The sequence below is a fragment of the Aquila chrysaetos genome, chromosome 9, assembly GCF_900496995.4.
Source record: "Aquila chrysaetos chrysaetos chromosome 9, bAquChr1.4, whole genome shotgun sequence".
In the NCBI taxonomy this organism is placed as follows: Eukaryota; Metazoa; Chordata; class Aves; order Accipitriformes; family Accipitridae; genus Aquila; species Aquila chrysaetos.
In genome coordinates, this window is record NC_044012.1 from 2,813,880 (window position 1) to 2,835,184 (window position 21,305).

Sequence of the window (21,305 nt, forward strand, 5' to 3'; positions counted from 1 at the left end):
CTCATTGGATGCAGTTGTGATTGATTGCAACTGATAAATTATCATTTATTAAATAATAAATAATAAAAACAATTACAGTTTTTATGCAGTGGGGACCAGGTCTTTTTAACAAAGAGTAACAATGGATTATGATTATCTAAGTGGGACCCAGAAGACTTGGATAAAATCCTATGTGATGAGGAAAAACTAATGGGTAATATGCAACCTTAACTCAGTTACATTTTTCTCATCCCCCCCACCCCCCCCACCCCAGGTGGTTTGCTGTCAGTTCAAACTGCACTCAAGGTGGCACCTTACATTATTTCAATGGCGCGTCTGGCGTGTTGGTGTGAGACTCGGATTTGTCCATCTGTATTTAGGACATTGCTCAAAACTTCAAAGCAAATGCCAGCTCAGATTCCCAGCTGTGGTGACTACCTGAATGTGTCATGTTTTCCCTGTCTGGTTTCCTTTCAGGGTGCATCAGTGAGGTTTGTATTCTTTTTCTAAGCTCAGGGTAAGTGTCTGTTCCATGCAGACATATGAACTTCAAAGGCTTCAGCTGCATTGGGTTTGTTTCCTCTGACGTTTGGGATTTAGTGAAGCCTAGGTTTTCTGGGGTTTGGTACACTTTAGCACAAAAGCACTACCCGAGAGTGTTTTCCATGGAAAACTGACTTTGCGTTTTTAGTTTTATAGGTGAATATAGCATTCAGATCAGAACTAATCATCTGGCTCGCCTTGGGTTTGCGGGGGTTCAGTGAATTATGTGCCACAGAAAATCCTTTCTAGGGAAGCATAAGACTTTTCTAGGATGAGCTAACTTTCTCTTAAAAATAAGAAACAAAGCCAGTATTTGGTTTAAAAGTGGTCTAAGAACAGTAAATAAAACAATCACTTGATCAGATAAAACTAGACTAAATATACAACTGCATGTTACTTAGTAAGTAAAAGTATTTATATACAAAGTTGAACATCTCTCTTGATTGCAGAGATATTTTTACTAGCATGGGCTGTGTAATTAGATATGGGCAGTCTGCTTATTTTAATTGCCTATACAAGAATGTATGTTAGTGGTTACTGAAGCTCCCTTCAAACCGAGCGTTTGGGCTTATGGTCAATTTTGCAGGAGTACTTTTCAAAATGAGCTGTGCATTCCTCCAAGAAGTCTACTCTAGTTAAATCGGAGAAGGAAGATGAGTCATTGGGCCAGATTTCTAAGCAAATTAAGCACACAGCTGCATTCATAACTTACACATGCTTTTCTCAGTTGTATGAAAATAGTTAATTAGCTGCACTTACATGTAGAATTAGCCAGCTTGGGGAATTAGGCATTAAATATATTTTACAAATTAAATTCTGAAGTCCTTTAAAAAACAAGCAGTCCCCCAGCCCCCAAGCAACAAAATCTGAGCACAGGCTTAATCTCAGATACTGTGACTAATGTCTCTGAATTTGTTGTAGGACACCTTTAAGTCTGCAGTGTTGCAAGTGTTTACCTAAAATCGTGCCTGAAAATGCCAAAGTATTTCCATGGTATTAAAAAACATAGTTAAGGATTCCTTTTTGGATATGTTCTGCCTGACGTTATAAGAAGATACATCTTCGCTTGATTAGAGCTACTTGAATTAAGGAATATGTTTTACCTGTCGCTCAGTTGTCTGTAACTAATGTCAAACTCTTGCAGCCTTTTTTGGCCCTGTATCATAGCTCTCTTTCTGCTCAGAGCATTATTATATATATTTCAACAGCATATCCTTGGTTAAGTATATGTTTCAAGGCACAGCACCTGTTTAGTGACAAGTGTTGGTGCTTGGATTTAGTAAGGCAGTGGAGCTGTTACGCAAATATGTCCAATACAGCAGCCCTTTCTGGATAATTTATTCTGTAAAAGCTTTCTGGCATTAGAAAAGAAAAAAGGCAACTTGTAAGGCAGTTGTCTATTCAGTGGCAATGGCAGGCAGTTCAGCAGCAGTAATGCAAAAGTTAGTACTCTTGGCCTGAAGCATTTGGTAAGAAAAACCTTCAAATTAACGTTTGAAGCTGTATCTTGATTTTGAAAGCAGCTGACTGATTCTTCTGGGTTTTACGTTTTCCTGTCCAGATGGGAGTCTTCTCCAGCCTTCAGTGCAGACAGCTTTTTGTTTTATTTAAGCTTTTGAATCCAATGAAGTTGTGAAACCATTCTTAAGGTTGATTGGCTTTTGTGGTTGGCTAAAGTGCTGACAGTATCGTTCAGTATTACTGAAAACAATGTATGAATTCAATTAAAATCTTAAAAGCTAAGCTATACAGACTTTTTAAAATATCCGTCTTTTTTGGAGAAACATAAGAAGGTCACTTAGTTGGCAAGTTAAATAAGCCAAACTGAGGAAATAGCAGGAACATGAAAACTACTAGTTTGATTGGGGGCGAGCGATACAATCCCAGTGTATTATTGCTTCCTATATGCTGCCAAAAGTAAGCTAATGTCCTTGATTTTTAAAAAAGCTGTGTAATTATTTCCTGTGGAATATTGCAGTTCATAGTCTTCAGTCTTGCTTTTAAATTAAAGTAGGATTAACTTGTCACTTAAACCCACGTTGTAAGTATGTGCTGGTTTTGATCTGAAATATTTTCTAAATTGGAAGAACCCTTATTTCTTACAAAGAAAAATGACAGTTCTAAGAGCATTTCTTCTGCTAATGTTGCTGCTAACAGAAATTTTTCATTATGTCCATGAAGCTTTAATTTCCAGTGTCTTCCTGTGTGTTTTTATAGAGGCAGCAGCCAGCCAGAAGACTTTCTTGCTAACTAATAAAACTGTTCTGTTTGGTTACGAGTTTTTTCCTAGCTGTAGCTTCCTTTTTAAGCCGACACCATGGAAAAGCTGCTGTCTGCTCTTCTACTTTTAGTCTTCAGAGATACCAGCAGAAAACCGGATGGTGGACCCTGTTGTTAGGACCCACTTCAGCCTCATAAGTCCAACATACCTTAAACTTGAGTTCTCTTTTCTCCCTTTTTCTCCACAAAACCATCTGTCTTAAGAAGAGATCAACTTAGCATTGACTTTTAAGGAACCACAAACTGTTAAGAGAAGTAAAGGCCAAAAAGTGGAAGTGCAGGGAGCAGCAAGTGATATGATGTGCTCAACAACTGCTAGCCAGTAGTTCTTGGGCCATGTACTATGACAGACTCTGCTTCATTAGCTTCGGTCACGGGAATGGGTGAGAAGTAGAGGTGTCCCCTTTTGTCCTCTGCTAAATTTTCCCTCCTTTGTTTAGTCAGTGAAAGCTGTGATGGTAATTAGTCCCGTGTCCTGAATTTCTGTTAGCCAGGCAGAATTAGTTCCTGCAGGATAGCTGGTTTAAAGAATTTGGTAATCAGAAAATGACTGCTCCATTTGGAGTCTCAAGTGAATGTGTGACTACTTTTCAAGAGTGTTTCAATTATTTTTGTACTGCTGTGGTCATTGCTAAGCTTCAAAGATACTGTAAATGTAATAGTCTTCTGCCTGGAACGCAGTCTTTGATTTCCTGGGTGGGTCAGGCTTCATGGATTGTTTTGAAGATACCTGATGTGGGAAGGATAAGCAAAGATCTTATGGTGCTTTCATATCAGCCACAATTTTTCTGCCCGCTTCTGGGAGGGAGAGGTAAATGCTGTATAACTTCTGGTTCAATTTAAATACTTCTTAGCAAGCAGCAGCTTTATATTTGCATAAAGGTTTTGGGATCACTTAAGTGTCCCAATTACACCTCTTCACATGATGTTTTCTCAGTCCCTAACCACTGTATTATGTGAAAACAGGTTAATACTAATATAATAATGAAAGGTCATTCTTACATGACGACTCAATGTAGTGAACAGTAGAGAGAATTGCTTCATCCTTTCTATATTTGACTTTTTCTAGAAGTAGTAAAATAAGATCACTTTCAAAAAGAAATGTTTCCTTACCTGTTTTCCCTCACTTCTAAGGAAATACTCTAAACATGGTTCTTGATGCTTTTGAGTGGAAGCATTTTTTCCCCTCTAGTATAGCTATAGATAGACAAGCTCATAGCTGAGTGATACGCACTTGCTAAATTTACCTCTGATACTTTCTAATTGTTTGATACATTTACATTTTAAGAATATATTATATGTCCTGGCTTTTCATGTTCTTTGCCTCCCAGAAGCACAGTTTCTGTAAGTACAAACATCTCATACCAGAGAGCATCTCTTGTTAGTCCATTATTTGGACTCTGGCCCATCAATTTTTTGATGCAGACTGGGTATCTCTTAAAAGGAATAGTTTGTGTGTGAGTTAATGTGTCATGAAACAATCCAAGGTGTGCTTTTGCTGGTTGTTGAATAGAGCAGAGTTCAAGTTGAATGGTCTTAGTGTCATCCTCTTAGTATTTGGTGATTCAGAATGTGTTACGTCCAACTTTGAAAGTTCAAAGTGAGGCTTTGGGGACACTCCTGCAGTGAAAGCTTCGTCAGAAGAAGTCTTAGGGACAGGTCAACAGTGCCAGCTCTTTCTTGGCTTTAATGACAAAACTATTAAAAGCTAATATTGTAGTTCTCTGATTTGTTGAAAAGCATTTTAGTGAATAAACATGCAACTGACCTGATCTGAGGTCCTGGGACATAACACGAACACCCAGTTCTCAGCACCCTGAAAGATGTTGATCAGTACTTGGGTTACTTAAATCTCAATTCTCACTAATCTGCTCATCTTACAGACTCTGGCCAGCCATTTCTGTATGTGCTTTGAAAACCTAATATTTGATTCTGCAAGTTTTCTGTGGGCCTCCAGTATTCCAGTTAATGAATAATTTAAGTTTTGAAGAAGCATGAAGCTAGGGAAATAAAATAAATTTTGTTGATGAGAAAACTTAGTCTTGTATGTTTGTGGCAGAAGAGGATCAATGTATTTGCTGGTAAGAAGAGCATATCTTTAGGTTTTTTTCATTCTCCATCATAGCCTAGATAAAAAGCTTTAAAAAGGTCGGAAATGTGAAAGTGGAAGCTTTCTGAAAAGCAGGAAAAAAAACCCTCTTAAGCTGATACTTACAAGCAGTTTCTCAGCTTCAATTCAATTGATCAGTTGACCTTTTTCTTTAAAAAAAAAAACAAAAACCAAACAAACAAACCCAAACTTTGTAATTTCATGTGCTTTGTTGCCATAAATATGCTTTGAAACTAGCAAATAAACTGTTTCTTCAGTTTTCCCTCTCTTTTGCCTGTATGTGTGGGAATATAAATACTGGTGGGTTTGAGGGTTGAGTGGGAAGACTTTGTGAGTTTTTGTTTCGAGTTTTTGTGCAGTCACTTGGGATTACCTTCCGATATCTAAAGGACAACAGTAATAGAGTAATGCTGCTTTTGAAGTATTTCTTTTAGAAAAACAAGAGGAGATGGCATGTGAAAGTCTTGGTATTGCATTTTAGGTTACCACTTCTGTGTAAATAAGGATGTGGAAAGTATTCTATTAGTTCCCTTTTGTTAGGTAGACCTTTTCAGCAAAAATTCAATTGCTGTATTTGTGTTTGAATGCTTGTTTCCATGAAGACACAACTTCATGAATGAAAATTTTAAAAATCTTTAAATCCAGAAGCATCAACATGTACAAGCCATGTACTTGGCCTCCTGTATAACACAAACTAAAGGATTTTACTTAATGATTTTTTTCCTGCTTAAAAATACATGGTAGCACTTCTGCTTTTTTTGTCAAGTACACTGTCTCAAGAGCTGCACAGGTTGAACGCAGTCTCATGATACTCAAATTTTACCACCTGAATGCTGGAGAACAGTATTTCCATGCTACATGCCCCACAAACTGAACCTACATGCAGTGATTTAATAAAAAGGAAAATTACTAGCTAGGTATGGAGCAGAAATTACTTTTTCAGACTGTGGTAAATTCTTCCTGGTAGTTTCAGTGTCATTCACTTTAACCCAACAGCTCAGCTCTCGTGATGTGCTCCTGGCTTGCAGTCTTATCTGTAGTTTCCATCTAGTGTTGTACAAAAAAAGTTCTAGACTCTTATGTATGTTTTCTTTTGGTAAAGAAAACTGCTAAAAAAAAGCACTGTGTAAAGCTATTAATGAAATCAAAGGAAAAACATACTGGTAGAAATTATACTGATATGCACAAACTGGTGAAAGATGGAATGGGTGTTTGATTTACTTCTAGAGTGCTAGTGTTAGTGCTAAAATATTGGATATTATGAAAAAGGGCTAGCCTTCAATCAACACTTGTGATTATCTTGAATTTTTTTTACTTTTTGAGGAACACAAAAAATTTCTGTGGATTGAGACATTGCTCTATCTAGTCGTTTTACTTGTTAACAGTGGCTTGATCCAGAAGTTGAAAAAAAGGGAGTTATAAAAACCACAACCTACAATGGGATATTAAGGTGGTTTCCAAAACTGATGTTTTTTCTGCTCTTGCCCACATCTACTGCATGTTTTACTCTGACCTTGACCTGGCAGGCGTGGCTAATCCTAAAGCGTTTGAATTGGTCTTTCACTTTATGTAGCTGCTGACATTTTGGGAGGAGGAGGGCCAAGATCCTGCTCTTTCAGAGGGAGAGGCTAGTCAATGCCTGGCAGCAAGAAAACCAGAGGATTTAATACTTGGTTGTGAGGAGAGGGAAGGAGTTTGTCTGTGCCTTCACAGAAACACTCAACTGATCAGATGACAAATGCATTAGTATCAGCCAAATGGGTAAAAATCCCAGGCTAGAATAGGAAAACAGAACTGAATAAACTAGATCTTTTACCTGGACATTTTGGAATGGGGAGGGGGGGACCACTGTTTGAAAAGGAGAGGATATGACTTAGTTCCTCAGATGGGTGTGATTTCTGACTCTGCCTCTGTGCCATAGCATTTCAAATGCAAGCTTCCATACTTGATACAATTCTATGTACAATTCAAAACTACATGAAGAATGTTTCGCTTTTGTGTTTAAAAGAAAGCAGCAAATAAAGTAGTAAAAAACCCAAACACCTAACTTAGGAAATTTGACTGCAGAAAATCTCTGTGAGTGAATGAAGATGTTTTTGTACTGTCTGCTGCCCTTTCAAAGTAGAGTTCAGTAAAAGACAAAGGTTCAGCTATTGAAAAATCTGATTCCTAGTAACTATGAATGCATGATTAGGGTTGTGTGCATCTGTCCCAGTATTCTGCCCTTTTCTGAATGATGCCAAAAGACACTTGTAACACAGAAGGTGCCACAGCCTCGATGGGAGCCTCTCCTACAGCATTGAAGTTCTACAAACCTCCTTTGTATTTCTCTACCCCTTTCATGTCATTTGTGATCTCATCTGACTGTTTCACTTACCTGCCTTAATTTCCCAGATAATTACTGATGAATGTCCATGATGAAAAGTCTTCAGTGCCCCTCTGCCAATGCAGCTTAGAAACTCTAGCAGTGAGGGAGGCATGTACGCATACACACACAAGCACTTTTCTTGGATGGTTTTACAGGGAGGTGCTGGGAGAGAGGAGCAGACGGAAAGGTCGGTCTCAGATCTTGCATTATGACTTGTATTGTACCCTGCCAAGCTGCTGTGGTCGGTTCCTGCCCCATGCACAACAACAAAGCCTAACGTGGAGAGCATACCTGGACTACTTGTGGATGAGTTCCCATTGATTAGTTCCAGACCTAAAGCTCAGATTTAAAGTAGTGCAAATATACTTGCTCTGGCTATCTCCTGGAAACATTAACTTTTTTTTTTTTTTTTAATCCCCTGTGTTGGGAAGCTTGAGTTTTGCTGAATTCAGCATCCTGAAAAGACAACAGTATCATGTGTCCTTAATTCTGTACAAAGGTTTTTCTGGTCATGGAATCTTTTATAGTGATATTGGGTAGAGTCAGCTCTTAGAGCAATTTCCCATGCCTTTGAGAGTAAATACAGTAAAAATTTTTTTTTTTTTTTTTTTTTTTTTTTTTTACTTTGTAATTTGTTAGCAAATTTAATATCTACTCACTCCTGCTTGGTAGACGGCATGGTTTTTGTTTCCTGAGTTTTGTATGATTGATTGCTCTGAATAAAGTTAAGCTTCATTGTAGGTTTAGGAAGGCTATTTTAATCAAACCAACCACAAGTTAAATAATACAAAAAGTATGTGAGAGGCTACATAACAAAAACATACAACTTGACAAATTAAACAAGAACTCTAGAATTTAGGCAGATGATACTTTTCACAGTATTAGCTAGCTGGGAGAAAATTATTGAAGCACTTTGTATAGCATTAGAAATTATCCAGTCAATTGTCCCTAGAAGCATATTGCTGTTGCACAATGAACTATATTTCATGCTCTAGAACAGACCTAATCTTACAAGATTCAGTTTAGGATCACTGCAGTCAGTGCAGAAATATCTACCTAATGGTTCACTTGGCTAATTGCAGTCAATTTCCAGAGGATAAATTCACTGCAGCAGATTATATTAACCGAACAAGTTCAGACCAGAACTTTAGCATGAAAAGGTCATGTAACTGTCAGCACAACAAAATCCACGAGGTGATTTAAAGTTTGTTATTAACTTGCATAGTAAAACAGAAATAGCTTTATTTTATATTGATAGGTAATCCTATTTTGCTTGAATCACTGTAGAAGAATAATGAATAGATAGAAGAAATGCTATTTGACTACTGTAGAAAATGCTAAAGCTCAGAACAGAGTTTCAGTAAAGTGACAGTGGATTTGCTATAAACGACAAATGTTAAGTAACACTTGCTATATCTTTCTGGCTTTCTTTGTCCTACTCCAAAAACAGATGTTGCAGCAGTTGACACTAGGCTTTCTACAGGTTATTTGCTCATCCTTCAGCTGTTTCACCACCAGTATGGTGATACCCCCTCTTAATATCCACTTTACAAGTTCTTTCTAATTATAATTCTAAAGTACATATAATTCCAATCAATGTTCAGTATATTTTAACTGTGGTCACAATTAAGGGTGCCCTGAATTCTCTTAAATAAGTGTGCAGAGGTAGATTTTTTCTTAAAATGGTAAGAAAACCTCTGAACCATGTGAATGTCTAAATCTTTATGACACTACATACTGTCTGGATAGTTCATCAATATCTGGCATGCAGAAGATTTATTCCTGTGGTGCTCAGCATGCAGTGTAACAGTCCAGTAGTACTGTAAAATCATTTCAGAAGCGTGAGAGGAATCCACTGAAAACTTTAAGAGGAGCAAGTCTCTACAAAAAGCATAATATGCGGGAGAAAGTAGTAAGTAATGAATTGACATTATTCATGAGCTCAGGGATTTATGTTATTGTAATTGGGAAGTACATGGAGAAGGAACTGTTGAGATGATCATAAAAGGAATGTTAATTCTGTATTTTAAAGACAGCCACGAATGTCTGTAGATCTATTTAAAACTTGCCAGTTCTAAAAATTTCGTCTGCAAATAAATCAGACTCAAAGAGGAGGTCTTTAAAACAGACAAGACCTAGGTTGTAACGTTTTTAAATGAACAGGGCACAACAAAAATTTTTAAATAGCCATGATAAAGACCTTAGGTCATGATTGTTTTAAGGTAGAGGAAAATCAAGCTCCAGAGAGGCAATAGGGTGGCTTTGGCTGAAGTCTCACTGTGGGGAATAGAGAGACGTGAGGCTGATGAAACAGGTTGCCTGTTGTAATGCTGTTGCTGTGACTTTTGCACTGCAACTGTTTTGTCATGCAGTTATGTTATGAGGAAGTTATACGTGATAAACATAGGTTTGAGTCTTACAGGTAATATAGTGTATAAATAGTCTTGAAAACAGGTAAACATCTTGTAAAGGGTGGTTCCCCAGAAACAAAATGGTAGGGCTCTGGGTTTTGTTTGTTAGAATCTCTAAGTGAAAACACAATATACACAGCGTGTGTCCCTTCAAGCACCTGTCGCTTGGAGGTAAAATTCTAGTGACTTTGTTTTAGTGTGATTGCTTTTGAATTTTTAAGCCAATGTAAATTAGCTTTTTATAAGAAAAATTCTGTGTGTGTATCCCCATGCGTGCAGTCAAAAGGCAGAAGAAATTTGCAAGAGAAATAGAAAGTCAGTAAAATAATCTTCATAAAGTTTAGCATGGTGAAATTTCCAATCTGCATGTGTTGGGAAATGAGTCTCCAATAATTTAGCATATTAAATGCCTGTTGCGTCAGATCATGTCTTTAAAGGCTGCATATCATATGTAGAGATGGAAGCAGTGACCTGTACTGTTATTCAACCCTTTCCACAGTAAGATCCTGTTTTTACTTACAACTTACTCAAACTGCAGTAATTGAAGCTGAAATTTTCCATGAAACTGCAGTCAAGGAGTCTTCGTGATGTCAACACAGCAATAAAACCACAGTAAACTCCTTGCAAAATCAGCCCCTGAAAAAATGGAGACTTTTGCCTGTCTTCGTTTCTCTGTGCGCCAGTTTTACCTCATAGGGGTGGTATTTGCTACTTGATGTTATTAAGATAAATCCATGCATGTTTGTGTAGCGTTCTGTCATTACGCGGATGAGTGGTATGATAAGGCCATGAGGAAATAAAGAACTTTGCGTTTAGTATATTGGTTGGGTACTGGCTGAAACAAAGCTTTGCTAAGGCTAGAATTGAAAGTATCATGCAGCGGTGGAATCAACCTTCCTACCTGCTGAGTGAGGCAAGCCCAAGCTGTGCACTTTAAGCACCGCCGCAAGTCGTCAGATGCTCTCAAAGCAACTCCTGGCACTACCAAAGAGTCATCACTTTTGCATGCATTTAAGAATATCCTCCTCATTCTTCTTATCTCTTTGCTTTTTCATAGTGAGTGTTGAAAAAGTAGAATTAAAGGGACTGGCACACAAGAAGAATGAAAGAAATGTTGAATATTCCTTTGAGGTAAGTTTTGGTGATTGGGGTTTTTTTACAGGGAAAGAAGGGTGGATAATATTTAAGGAGTTAAAGAAATTCTCAAACTTTATTGTTAGATCCCAGAAATTGGTCTAGTGGAGGTCCTTCGGGATAAATGGTGGCTGTATTTTTTAATCAATTATTTGGAAGTAGTCATAAATGGCTGTTGATGAACATTTGTGGATGATTCAGAGATTGTCTGGTAAGTGGGACACAGGCAAAAAAAAATATTCAGTCTAATGCAGTAAGTCGTGGCAAAGTATATATTTAGGGGAAAATATCATGCCGCACTTAGAACGGTTATGTGCTGGAATGCAGAAGCTAGAAAGAATTTAAGTCTTAATCTGGACAAATGAGAATTTAGACTCTTAGGGTACTGCTGCACGTATGGGAAAAGAGGTAGGATGGTCATTTGTCTTTGCATTCAGCATTGAGGGGAGTGTGAGACTGGCATATGGTTCAGGCGTTACTGGTTTTAAAAGGGGTGTTGAAGAGTACAGAAAATAGCTATGGAAATTATTCAAGGCTGGAGGAAAATGCCATGTAGTGAGAGACTTAAAGAACTTGACTGAAAGATGACTTTCAGTATCATATAAAAGCGTTTTCAAAGGGAAGAAAATATTTTACAATAAAGGGGGCGTTAATCTAGCAGAAAAGGGCATAACAGGAACTGTCATCTGAAAATTGAAGCCAGACTAATTCAAACTGGAAGTGAGAATAGTTTCTTTGGAATGAGAGTGGTTAGCCACAAGCTGCTAGGAGAAGTGGCTTCCCCCCTGTTTTTACGCAGGTTTTGGAGGTTCGGTCATTGCTCACAATTTCTGTGGAGGGATGACTTCATTCTGTGAAACCTTGTATTAATAGCGGAGACTGGATTCTGGGTGCTGGCGAGAAAGAATGACAAACTGCTTTTCTCCCATCTAGTTGGAACGACGTATTCCAAAATTCAGAATGCAAAGCCCAGAAAATGTCTTTGGTTTGCTTAATGAGGCAACAGAGCCAAACAGTTGGTGTGAAAAGGAGAACCCGAAAGAAAATGGACAGTAGAATTTCAATTATCTACAACTTTTACCAAAAAGAAAAAGTTACTCTTTAAAACTACCACCCAAGATAGAGCATCAGTTTAGCATCTTCTTGTGATGTTGACAGCATTAACCTCTGCGTGACTCGATTCATGGATAATGTTCTGAATTTCTGAATCCCGTGATTGTTCCAAATGTCATCAATATTAGAAAGGATTTTTTCAAAGGGTTTTAAAAATCTTTATGAATTGTACAGTTGTCTGGACTCCGGTTATGTATTAGTATCTTGTGAAACATCTTTTCTTGTTATAAATTCTTCTATAAATACCAGAAATTACTTTTACCAGTATTTCACTTGACAGCTTGTAACTGTGAAAGAACAGTGCATAGTTTAGCTGAGGTAATAAATTGCTGTTTGCTGGGTTAGAAACCCAACTATTAAATGTTTTGTTTAGTAGCTTGGGAATAGAAGGTCAATAGATAGACCAGTTTAGTGTTTTCAGCATCGCTTCACAACGCTATTGTTCTCTGCATTTATGGTTCACATTATTGTTTTATAAGTATTGAAAATTATAACAACTTAGCAAAACATAAGTCGTAACAAATGTCGGGTTATAACAAAACTAGAAAGAAAGAAATTTCTCCTATATTTTCTGAATTTTCTCATGAATCTAAAAAAAAGTATTAATTTATCACAAACTTTAAAAAAACAAGCAAAAACCCCTACAGGCTTTGTAAAACCAGAAACTGCTTAAGTATTCTTTCTTCTTTTCTTTTTTTTTTCCCCTTACTTTTTGTGTAACAGCTCTGCAGAGAGGAAATTCCTCCATTATGTAATATATTTTGAAATACTCTCCTCTCACCAGTCTTTTTGGCAGCATTCTGATGGCTGGAAAAACTTTGTGTATGTTTTCAGTTGTCATTGAAACTAGTGTCATGTGAGAAGATGGCCTCCTGATTCTTAAACACATAAAACCAGCTTCTTCCTCTATAGAACTGCTGAAGATCCATATGCCTTCCAAACGCCTTGAATAGATGTATCTTAAGTCTGAAGGGACTTATCACTGGCCAGTCTCATGCTGATATTCTTCGTGCCAAGAAATCCTGACTTTTGGCTCAGTTAAACTAATCATCTACCAAGCAATAAATGCCTCTGTATCTAAGAATGTAATGACTTAATGCAGAAAGCGTATGGGAAGAGATACTGAACTCTTTCCTTTTTCTAGGGCATATACAAGATGGTGTCTAAAGAGCACAGCTAGAGCAGTAACTGCAGGTTTCTTTTCTAAGGTTCTGCCTTTTTTTGCAGTGGGGTGATTTGCTGCCATCTTCAATTTGCATGCCATATGGAGTTGATTAATTATAAATAGGCACTGTTGTGCTGTGGTGAGTTGTTCATATTGTACATCAGATTCTACAAACCAGCTGTTTTCTTTAACAATAATAAGAAAAAAAATATTCCATTACTTAGTAGTCTGTTCCTTAATACTGGATGTCTGCAGTGTGCAATGGCTGTGTAAACTATGAAGTGCTTTTTCAAGCATTCAGAATAGTTGTTAAGTATAATAACAGCAAGAATCGGGCAGCGAGGGAGGACTGAGTAATAGTAACTTGTACACAAAAAAAATTTTTCCTTATTGATGTCACAGGTTACAAAATTTCTTGCGGTCTGTGGGGGACATTTGATACCTGTTATTGATCTTTTGGAACCAAACTTAAATCTCTGACTATTAGTTACTAAACTGAGTACTTTTTACTTCCTAAGGTCCTGTGGTCTGATTCTTCAGTGACGCTGGTAACCAAATCTTCCACTGAAGTGACTGAATTTATTTCAAAGGTAAAGGCAATACGAAAAATACTTGAAAATGGAGAGATGTTTTGACCCTGTATGTAATTTTGTTCAATGACATTTTTCAAAATGTACTGAGATAATACAGATAGATTGAATTTCATAAAATGTCTGACTTATAAATTGCTGTGCCTTGAATCTCCTATGAGTAACAAGTGTTCTTTTCACTTACTATTTGTCATATCCTCCACCTTTAGCTATCTCAGCTGTATCCAGAAGAAAACTTGGAGAAATTCATTCCTTGCCTAGCTGGTCCAGATTCATTTTACCTAGAACGGAACCACATGGACCTGGAATCGGACCTTAGGTATGCTGTGTTTTTTATTGTTGTGGGTTTTTTTATCTTGACACTTGGCTTTTTTCACCAAGTGGAAGAAAGAAACAGGAAATAGAAATATTATGCTCATACTCTAAATTACTTTCAAGAAATTAGAGCTTGATCCTAAGCATTATTTCTTGACGTTCTACTAATTCCAGTGCATTAGAATTTTTCAGGAATTCTTTCTTCAGAAATACAGATGGTAATAATATTCTGTATTAAGCTTCCTGGAGAACTGACATTTCCTCATTCCTTGTTAAAAACAAATAGAGGATCATTGGCTTTGCAGAAGCTTGGTTTGGACTCAAAAAATAGCCAAAACTGCTTTAAAAAAAAAAACATCAAAGCTCAGGAAAAAATAGTTGCCTGAATAGTCATTCTTCTGTATTGAGGGATGGGTTGTGGGGATTTCCCCCCCATTCCCCCACCCTTTCACAGAGTTTTTTATTGTCTCAGTTGTTCTAAGTTGTCGTGATGTTTATTTTAATTTTAAAAAGGTAGGTATGTATATATTACAGCCATTAAATTTTTGGAAGCCATTAACAGCTAAGAAATTTTTGAAGCCTTAGATAGTACCTCCTCACATTATCACAAATCACCTGGCCATTATCTAACCTAAACCACCAATTTAAAAATCATCATCTGTGGCAGGTCACATCAGTTCTCTCTTTCTAAATACTGAAATAGTTTTGCTAGGAGAAGTTGAGGGACTTAAATTTTTTTCAGCTACTACTGTCTGTATCTGCAAAGTATTAAATGACGTTTTAAAATACTAATTAATTTTGTTAGAGCTTCTGCTAAACACCTATTTTCCCTAAGTCACGACAGACTTTTGTCCATCATTGGCAGCGTGGATATTGTTTTTCCATAGTCAGAGCCAGCAGGTGCATGCCTAGATTATTTTTCATGGCAAACAGTGTTAAAATTTCAAACAGTCCCTTCTGTGCTTTGAGGATCACAGCCTATTGACAAGAATTAGGGAGGGTAAGAGAGAATGCATGTTGCTGCTGGTGCTGTTTAGCTAGCAACAGTCTTTACAAATCTAGGTTAATAGAGCAGCAAACTGCGTTTACACAGCAACGGTTGTATCTTTGGAGCAGAGAAAGAGGCTGTTCTGTTAAGTGCTACATATTTGAAAAATTCAGAAATGAACTGTGATTTTTCAAGGTGGAAAGCACATTGTGTGTATAGCTGAATTACTTTTTATTCAAAGACTTTTAAAAAATGACAGAGATATGGTCAAAATGCTTTCTTTTTTTAAACAATTTTCTATACATTTTCAAATCTATAGAAGATGTGGCAAAAGGCAGCCGAGTTTGCATGACAAGAAGAAGTTTAGTCATGTTGACAGAACACACTTCATACATTGCACAGTTTTAGGAGATTGCCATTTTTTCCCCCCAAAAGAGGCACAGCAGTACCGGGAGAATGTGACATAAGTTTTACAGCCTTTTTCCCCTACACTGCCAGACTCTGCATCTGCTGTTTATCTTGAAGAGGAGAAAATTAAATAACAGATACATCTATATTTTATGGTCTTAGGTTTGTGAATTTGAAAGGGAAGTTTCAAGTTTATATTTTAACATTTTCTGCCTTACAAGTGTTCGGTGTTCCTAAATTAAGTATCTTTAGTGAAACACTAAACAGAGTGAAAGCGACACAATGGTAATGTGTTTTAAGTATTATTAAGGATAAGAATGTCCATACATTTCAAGTCTACTTTGATTCAGAATTGCATGGTGCTATTAATTTGAAATGTCTTTTATGTTTTAGTTTCAAAATTTCAAATTCAATTTCAAAATTTCACATACAGTCATGATTGCATAGGCAGCTGCAAACCAAATATAACAGAATGGGGGGGGTTTGTTTGCTTTTGATGAACACGCAGGTATTTGGCACCATTACCTTCCCATGTGGTGAAAAATGACCACGTTAGAAAGTTCTTCAGCACTTCATCTCCTTCACAGCAACTTCAGAGTTCAAGTAAGTTTAAATAAAGTTTAAAAATGAATTTTTTTGTACTGATGTACATTTCATAAGCCGATGCCATTTGTAACTTCTGTTCCCTGTTTTTAGATCCTGGCAACCCCTCCCTGTATAAAGTAGGAACTACGCTGGGAACATCTGGAAGGTGAAATATTTATTTTGTTTACATTTGTTCTGGTTAGTTGTAAAACCCCATTACATAGGTAATTATCTGTCTCATCTCGGGGATTTATTTGCATCTACACTTCCATATTCATCTGTAGAAGACTTTAAGAAATTCTAGCCTTAGTGTGTGATCTTAGTGTGTGAAGAGACAAATGGTGAGAATATTGGTATAAGGTACTACTAGCATTCCTAGTGTTGTCATTTGTTCATTATTCACATGCCTTAAGAAAACACATCTTAGAGCTCAGTATAGGTAATTGCTTGAAGAAGAGTTTTGCAGTGAGTTGATCACAAATACAACAAAACATAGGTAACAGTTTGCAAGTCAAAATATCATGTGATACAATTACTGGAAATGGAAGATAGAATTCAACTTCAGCTTCAAAAACAAAGGATATAAAATGTAATTACCTTTGGACCAAACTTTCTAGCATTGTGACAGAATCTCTTGTCACTGGCGGTTATCACATCAGCAGCAGCTCTTAGGGAAACCTTTTGACCAGCGTTATATAGGAGATGAGACGATTGCAGTGTTTCTGCTGGCAGTAAAACCTATGAATGCGTGTTTTAAGCAGCGTTTCTCAAATTGTTTAAAGCTGTAACTACTAATTGGCATCAACACTTCAATGTTGAGCTGTGGTGATGGATGCTTTCTTCGTGATCTGCTGCTTACTGCGTAAGTCGTAATGGTCTCAATCACATACTTAAAAGGAATAATGATCATCTGAATTGTAGGCACAGATCTGGTTGTCCCTAGTATAAGTCTTCCTGGGTAAAGGGAGACTAGAGCATCTCTAAAAGGGTTTTTTCTCTCTAGAGCATATTTGCATGTTTCCTTGTACAGCAGGGGTTTTCCTTTCAGAGGGAGGAAGGAAGCCTCTTCCAAGGGAGGTAGAAGTCAGCCTTGGGAAAAGGAGGGAAGAAATTCTCTTGCCTTTTGTTAGGATTTAACAAACTCAGAACTCATTCTTTTAAGAGGCAATTTTCATTTTCTCCAGCACAAACCAGAACCCTCCAAGGAGCCAATATTGTGGGTTATTTTGCCACTTCCACATGTAAAAAAAATTTCCACAGGATTATATTTGGGCTTCTTTTTTTCTTTTTAATAATGCAAAGCTGCACCACGGCCGTTCTCTCTAAATCTTTTTTAAATCACAGAGAGGTAGTAGAACATATATTTTCTGTGATTATAGAAGGAAACCTCTGCTAAAGCTGAAGATAAGGCTTACCATTTGCCATAAACTGCACTGTTTTTATTGTGCTATTGAACAGCATATGTACAAATCTGTAACTTGGATCAAACAGTGCAGATTTTACCAGTAATCCTGGAAGTGGTAGATCTGTATGGCCGTAGTAGCTGAATTCTGGGTGACAGATTCAATGTGCTAAATCAAATTATGTTACTATTTTGCAGACCTATATGTGGAGTGGCTGGCATTCAGTCTTCTCAGAATCACGTTCAGCACTCGGCTGCTGCTCCCGTTGCACTACCCCACTGTTCCCATGCAGGAGGTACTGGCTCATCGCTGGCCTATCGCACCCAGATGGACACCTCTTCTTCACCCATGTTAATGTCTTCCAGTCCACAGACCCCTCAGACACAGGAGCAAAATGGGATCTTAGACTGGCTCAGGAAACTGCGGTTGCACAAATATTATCCTGTCTTCAAACAGCTCACCATGGAGAAGGTAGGGCAGTAGATGAAGAAAAGGGTGCCATCTCTTAAATTATCCTTGTATTCTCTAGTGCAGAGAGAGAGGCTGCAAACATCTGCACTGAGAATTGCAGAAGTTATTGGCAAATGCCGTGAAGGTTTGCGCTCTCTTGAAGCAGTAATATTTGGATGAAAACCTTATTTCTATTTTCGATCTGTGTTGTGTCCGGGGCCTGGGCTGTTCAACAGCTGCTGCCAGTTTCAGAATTCTTCACTGAATGCTTGAAGATCCAACTTGCATGCTGTCTTAGGAGCTCTGCTTTGGCTCCCTGTTCATCCCTTTGATGTGCAGTAGATAGCTAAAATTTGTTGATTTTTTTTTTTTTAATTTCTGCTTCTTGATTGATTTTTCTCCCAAAATATTTGGTTATCCTTATTTTCAAAAATAGATTCACAACGATTTCTGACGTGAACATCAGCGTGTGCACGTACCTGCAAGTGAATGTGAGGTTTTTGTTTTCTGCAGAAATTCTTGTGGAAAAATAATCGCTTATGTATTTGCATAGTAAGAGTTAGGAATGATACCTATGTGTGCTGGATTTTATCTAAATAGAATACTTTTACAGCATTTACCCAGCTCCATCTGTAAAATTCATGTCCGCTCACTGTCTTTTAGCCTTGAGCGCCCTCCAGTGGACTAAGTGCTTAGGTTGAGCCAGGTCTAAATTGGGATGGCTTTGTGCTGGTTATAGTACATTGTATGTATTTAATTATAATCTGTTACCAGAGTCTTCTGATTTTATTTTCTTCATTATGTGAGGGGAAATATATAGTGATTTTTTTCTTTATTAAAGTAGCAAAGCTGTGCATATTCTAGTGTGTTTTTAAAAGCACGTATTATTATGCATACTTTGCTGGCTTTAATTTTCATTATATTATAAACTTTTATATTTTATTTTCATATTCTATGTCTGTATTTTATTACAAAATTTAATTTTGGAGTATATTTTCCAATTAAACTGATGAGATGACTGCACATTAATTTCTGTGTTAAATGACACAACTAGGAAAACTAGAGTGATTTTTTTTTTTTAAGAGAAAGATCCTTAAACTCATTTATAGAACGAAGTTCTGTTTTAATATGTACACTAATTACTTCATCTTTATTGCGAATAGTTACTGTAAGCACATACCTAATTAAATTTAATCTACAGATTTCTTTCTTTCATGCCAGTCCCCCACATTTTTATTCTACACTGATTCTATAATTTAAAACTGGAGTAGAGAGTTTCTCTGAATTAACAGATATTAAAAAAATGGTTTTAAAATTGCCTTTCAGAACTGATCTTTACTGAAAATGTAAATAAGAATATTTCAGGCTGTAAAACTAAGCATGGCATTTTTTTCTTTACAAGTTTCTGAGCCTTACTGAGGAAGATCTGAATAAGTTTGAATCCCTCACCATGGGAGCAAAGAAGAAGCTCAAGACCCAGCTAGAGTTGGAGAAGTAAGTGGGGGTGGGGGGGACTGTCTTTTTAAGGTCCTAAGATATTTAATGAAAGTTTTACAATGGTCGTTGCTTTCCAGACCATAAACCTACGAGGATTCCCACCTGTAAATAGGCATAATGCTTATCTCCTTTCCTCTGCAGTTGTGTCGGTTACTTTGAAAAGCTCTTGAAATGGGGGCCGACTAGATAATATTTAGTACTTACTGGTTTACTGTTGTCTGTTCAGGGTTGTGGTAAGGATAACCAAATGTAAAGAATTTGCGAACTCCGTTTTAAAAGGACATGGCAACCCAGTCGTAACATAAATGCCTGTCTTCACCTGTCACATTGACAGCTCTTCTAAGGAGGGGGATGTTTTTTAAATAATTTACAAAAGATACATGCTGTTGCTTGGGTTTTGTGGAGGGTTTTTTGTTGTTTGTTTTTTTTTTAAACTTGTATAACGGGTATTGTAAAGCAAGTGTGCAAAGCCCATTTAGGTTTTGGGCTTACCACCTACCTGAGCTTCGTGGGGTAGGAGGGAATCGGGCAAGCAAGCCACTGAGCTGTAGGGTTTGCAAGCTCAGGTGATGCACCCAGAAAGTCAGGGTGCCCAGCAGGACTTTTTCTTCGTAAGACCTGACAATTTTTTGGCTTCCAGTCAGTGCAGACGGAGCACAGCTGCTTTGAGAGCCTGCTTGGTGTCCCGCAGTGACCCAAGCCAGCTGTGGCAGCTGCAGCCGCTCGGGCCTTTGCTGACTGCCGGAGCTGGGGTGCGGGTTGCCAGATGGTACCCGTACAGGGTCTGGACTTCTAACTTTGTATGGGGACAAACCACTGAAAGTCAGGGCTGTTGCAGGTATCCCTGGTCTCAGGAAGATCACAGCTTTATGCGGTGGTGGTGATATAAAGAAGGCCAGTGCTCTGTACCATATTAATAGTCCTTTGGGGAAACTGGTGCAACAGATTGTCCTATTTTTTTATATCTCCATTTAGAGGGAAATGTTTATTCTGAAGCTACTGCAGTTACTTAAAAAGCAATTAAAAAAAAAATCCAAATCCATGCCCATTTATCAAAGTTCTTTGACAGCATATTTCATCACTCTTAGTTTTTCCAGAGTGTGTTGGCAAAATGAAGAATTTGGACTGCGTTGCCTTCTCTTCGGTCTTGGTGTGCACGGCTAGGTTTGGGACGCGCTTAAGTAAAGTGTGATAGAATTTAGTCACCGTTTGGTGATGTTTTACTTTGTACAAATAAGAGTATTGTAATCAGATGGCAAGCAGTCCAAATGTAACTGCTGGCAGGAAGCTATGGTCAAGATTGATGCAATTTCCAAACGTTTCCATTTGAAATTAGCATAACATTTAGTGGATTACTTAGTGGGCTTTGTCTGCTTCAGTTTTCATTCAGAAGTTGATTTATCTGTTGTGCTCTAGCCAGTTTCTGCTTCTTCATATGTTTCTCCATCACCCTGTAGAGAAAAATCGGAGAAACGGTGCCTAAACCCCACAACACCTTCTTCAGTTACCAGCAGCGGTGTGGCAAGGGTTCCCCCTACTACGCATGTAGGGCCTATCCAGAGTATTCGTGGCAACCATGCTGCAGGTAAGAAAGAGGAGCAAGGGACACTGCTGTGCTTTCGGGGCTGAATATGTCCTTGCTCAAGAGCAAGCTCATTCTTACGCTGCTTTTTCACCAACCTGTCGTAAGCTTTATCTTCCAAAATGTCATTGGCTTAATAGGGAGCAGTCAAAAAGTCCAATTCCTGTGTATATGGAGTGCAATAAAAAGTAGCTTCCTCTTCCTGGCCTCTGTGTGAATGGCTAGCTGCACTAGTCAGCGAGTGTTACCCCTCCAGACCCCTGCTTCTTAGCTGATACGTATCTCTGTAAATCTTGAGCATCGCTGTATGTTAGACGGTGTCATGAAACAGTTGTAATTAGGTCCTGTCGAGTAGGTGTTACCACTCTTGTTTGCTTTCCCTGA

The 21,305-nt window shown here is 37.8% G+C and overlaps 1 protein-coding gene across 1 annotated transcript in view; it reads left to right on the forward strand.

Moving 5' to 3' along the window:
- Positions 1–21,305, forward strand: part of ZCCHC14 (zinc finger CCHC-type containing 14) — a 52,833-nt gene that overhangs the window by 26,601 nt on the left and 4,927 nt on the right. The window contains exons 3-10 of the mRNA XM_030023878.2: positions 10,749–10,822; positions 13,622–13,693; positions 13,903–14,012; positions 15,913–16,007; positions 16,101–16,155; positions 17,590–17,863; positions 19,245–19,336; positions 20,797–20,924. Coding sequence (XP_029879738.1) covers positions 10,749–10,822; positions 13,622–13,693; positions 13,903–14,012; positions 15,913–16,007; positions 16,101–16,155; positions 17,590–17,863; positions 19,245–19,336; positions 20,797–20,924 — 900 coding nt within the window. The remainder of the gene's footprint in view (positions 1–10,748; positions 10,823–13,621; positions 13,694–13,902; positions 14,013–15,912; positions 16,008–16,100; positions 16,156–17,589; positions 17,864–19,244; positions 19,337–20,796; positions 20,925–21,305) is intronic.